The sequence below is a fragment of the Penaeus chinensis genome, chromosome 4 (genome assembly GCF_019202785.1).
Source record: "Penaeus chinensis breed Huanghai No. 1 chromosome 4, ASM1920278v2, whole genome shotgun sequence".
Classification (NCBI taxonomy): domain Eukaryota; kingdom Metazoa; phylum Arthropoda; class Malacostraca; order Decapoda; family Penaeidae; genus Penaeus; species Penaeus chinensis.
In genome coordinates, this window is record NC_061822.1 from 34,897,941 (window position 1) to 34,900,440 (window position 2,500).

Below are 2,500 nucleotides of genomic sequence, written 5' to 3' on the forward strand. Positions count from 1 at the left end.
CACAGCAGGCCCTCGAAGGCATGGAACTCAGCAAAGGAGATGAGTCCATCCTTGCTGGTGTCCAGAATGCCGCCCAAGAGCGTGATGGAGGACGGGTTGAAGTTGGGTTCAGTGTAGAGTCCAAGGTAATTCCTCACAAAGTCCTTTGCAGTCATGTACTTCTCGCCATGCTTATCAACGGAGGCATACTGTAAAAAAAACAAAAAAAAGCCCTATGTCAATAATCTGGTGAAACTGTAAATCACAGTACAACATTCAAATTAAAGTAAATAGCTTGATATACACATATATGAAAAAGAATATATTTTCTGATTTTTTTTATCTATTCATTACTTCATTTTATTTTAATGACTGTGAGTGTGAGTGAATGAGTGAGTGATAAAACAAAAGAAACTTATTTATACAAGAAATTATAATAATTGAACTAATATCTCAAACGTATTCTATAAAATTACATTACATTACCAAGAGATAAAAATGTGGTTGTCTCTCCCAGCCTCTAACCACCTTAGTAGAAAAAATGTCTATTTTGTCATCTTCACGCATTCAATGATAAACTACACCTACTTACATTTTCAGTAACTCATTAATTTTATCACTTATTCAGTAATGATCACCAAATACTCGTTTTATTATTCAATCTGTATATCAACTCATTCGCCATAACAACATTAACAAATCATGGGGAGAGGAGATGAGAGAAGAAAAGAGAGAAGAAAAGAGAGAAGAAAGAAAGAAAATTGGTAGAGAGAAAGAACCCTCTTAACGACCCCAAGCGAGCAGGCCCGGTGGCGGCGCCGCTTGGAGTTCAGATGACCCAAGTGCGCCAAACTCCGGAAGACAAGGGCGGAAAGAGCCAAAGGGCACTGCCTAGGATACTGGAATTACTCTTAGCACCACAGAGGTCAGGGAGGAGGTGGAATAAATTGAGGTTTTATTGAGAAAATGTAAAAGAAAGGGAAACGGGGAAACAATGCAAGAGACCAAAAGAAAAAAAAAAACGAAACTGCGAGAGACCAAAGGAGAAAAAAAACGAAAATGTGAGACCAAATGAGAAAAAAAACACGAAAGTAAGAGATCAACATAAGAGAATGGCACAATGGCCAATTAAAAGAGGATTGAGAGAACAAATACAAAAAACGGCATCGATAGCCAGCGGGGGTTAAATGAAGTGGGCTGCAATTAACGTGGACGAGGGTTGAGGGGAATGGATGCTCTGTGCATAACATTTGTATTATTCGCAGTGAAAATGACAAAGCTAAATGCAGATATTATTATTACGTACAGAAGATAACGAAAGTAGTGATGTTAAAGATGAAGATAGTAACGCCAATGCCGCAGACAAACTAAAAAAAAAATTGAGAACGTGTTGAGCACTAACATTAATCGATCACAAACCCATGGTAATAATGACTAAAATACCTAATAACGATGGCGCCATTTGAATGTAATAAAATCCTATGGCCTACAATTAGAGTAATCACATAAAAGGGAAAAAAATAAAAGGCAAGGAAGTAAGAAAAACAACGATCGCGAAAATGCATCTCATTTGCCCAAATTACACTCCCGCAGAAATCTCTAATTTTAGCGTTTGCCGCGTGGTAAGAGAGAGGCAACAGCTCTTTTTAGACGCCCCCTATTACAACACGAACACGAAAAGTAACAATAAGTAGCGTAATTAAAATGGTATTAAACTGTTCCATGCTTTCACTAAACAAGAACGTTTCCCCGCTATCGCACAACTCCAAAGTGTGGATTTCATAAGTACAGTAACCAACAAGAACAAACCGCCCTGAGAAAGCCCAGACATTTAGAATGAACGTTGAAAAAAAAAATATTAAAAAAATAAACAGACTTTTCTTCTCAACTTCTGTTCATCCCCGCCTTCCACGACGAAGTCATTCGTCAATAGAACAAGACAGCGGGGAGACTCTGCGGCGCCGCACCGTTCCTCCAAAGCAGTATCCGATGCTTCGCTTAAAGATAAAAGAGCAGGACTAACTTGAGCGATGGATAAAATCAGCCAGTAAAATGATAAATAATATTAATAAAAAAAGATGCAAAGGCATAAAATTAAATTAAAACGTTCAGGCCTGCCACTATGCGAAAATACTTTATAAAACAAGGGACAGGCTAATTTACATGCTAATAACGAGTACGCAGCCGGCGTGAGCGAAGATTAGTGTTTTTACGTCACTGTCGCCTGCCTGACGTCTGCGCTTTCACACACCAAACCAAGGACACGTGTGAGCAAGCAAGCTCTGGCTCTCCCGGACACCGCACCCTCGTTCTATTTCTTGCAATATCCCAAATGAGAGGAATCATGTATCACTGGAATTGCTCAACTTAAAAGCGATAATTAAAATAATTGGTATTCAGCGCCGAGTCTCACCCCTACCGTAATGATATAATATCCATTATATCTTATTTTAATCACCTCTTTCTCCGCAGGCGCATTTACAGCTAAAAAAAGAAAAGAATAATAAAAAGTTCAAGGGCA

General features: G+C 38.7%; 1 protein-coding gene across 1 annotated transcript in view; it reads right to left on the reverse strand.

The window, feature by feature from the left end:
- Positions 1-2,500, reverse strand: part of LOC125047547 (calcium-binding mitochondrial carrier protein Aralar1-like) — a 42,797-nt gene that overhangs the window by 27,725 nt on the left and 12,572 nt on the right. Inside the window, exon 2 of the mRNA XM_047645824.1 lies at positions 1-188. This exon is cut by the window's left edge and continues 71 nt beyond it. Coding sequence (XP_047501780.1) covers positions 1-155 — 155 coding nt within the window. The 5' untranslated portion in view covers positions 156-188. The remainder of the gene's footprint in view (positions 189-2,500) is intronic.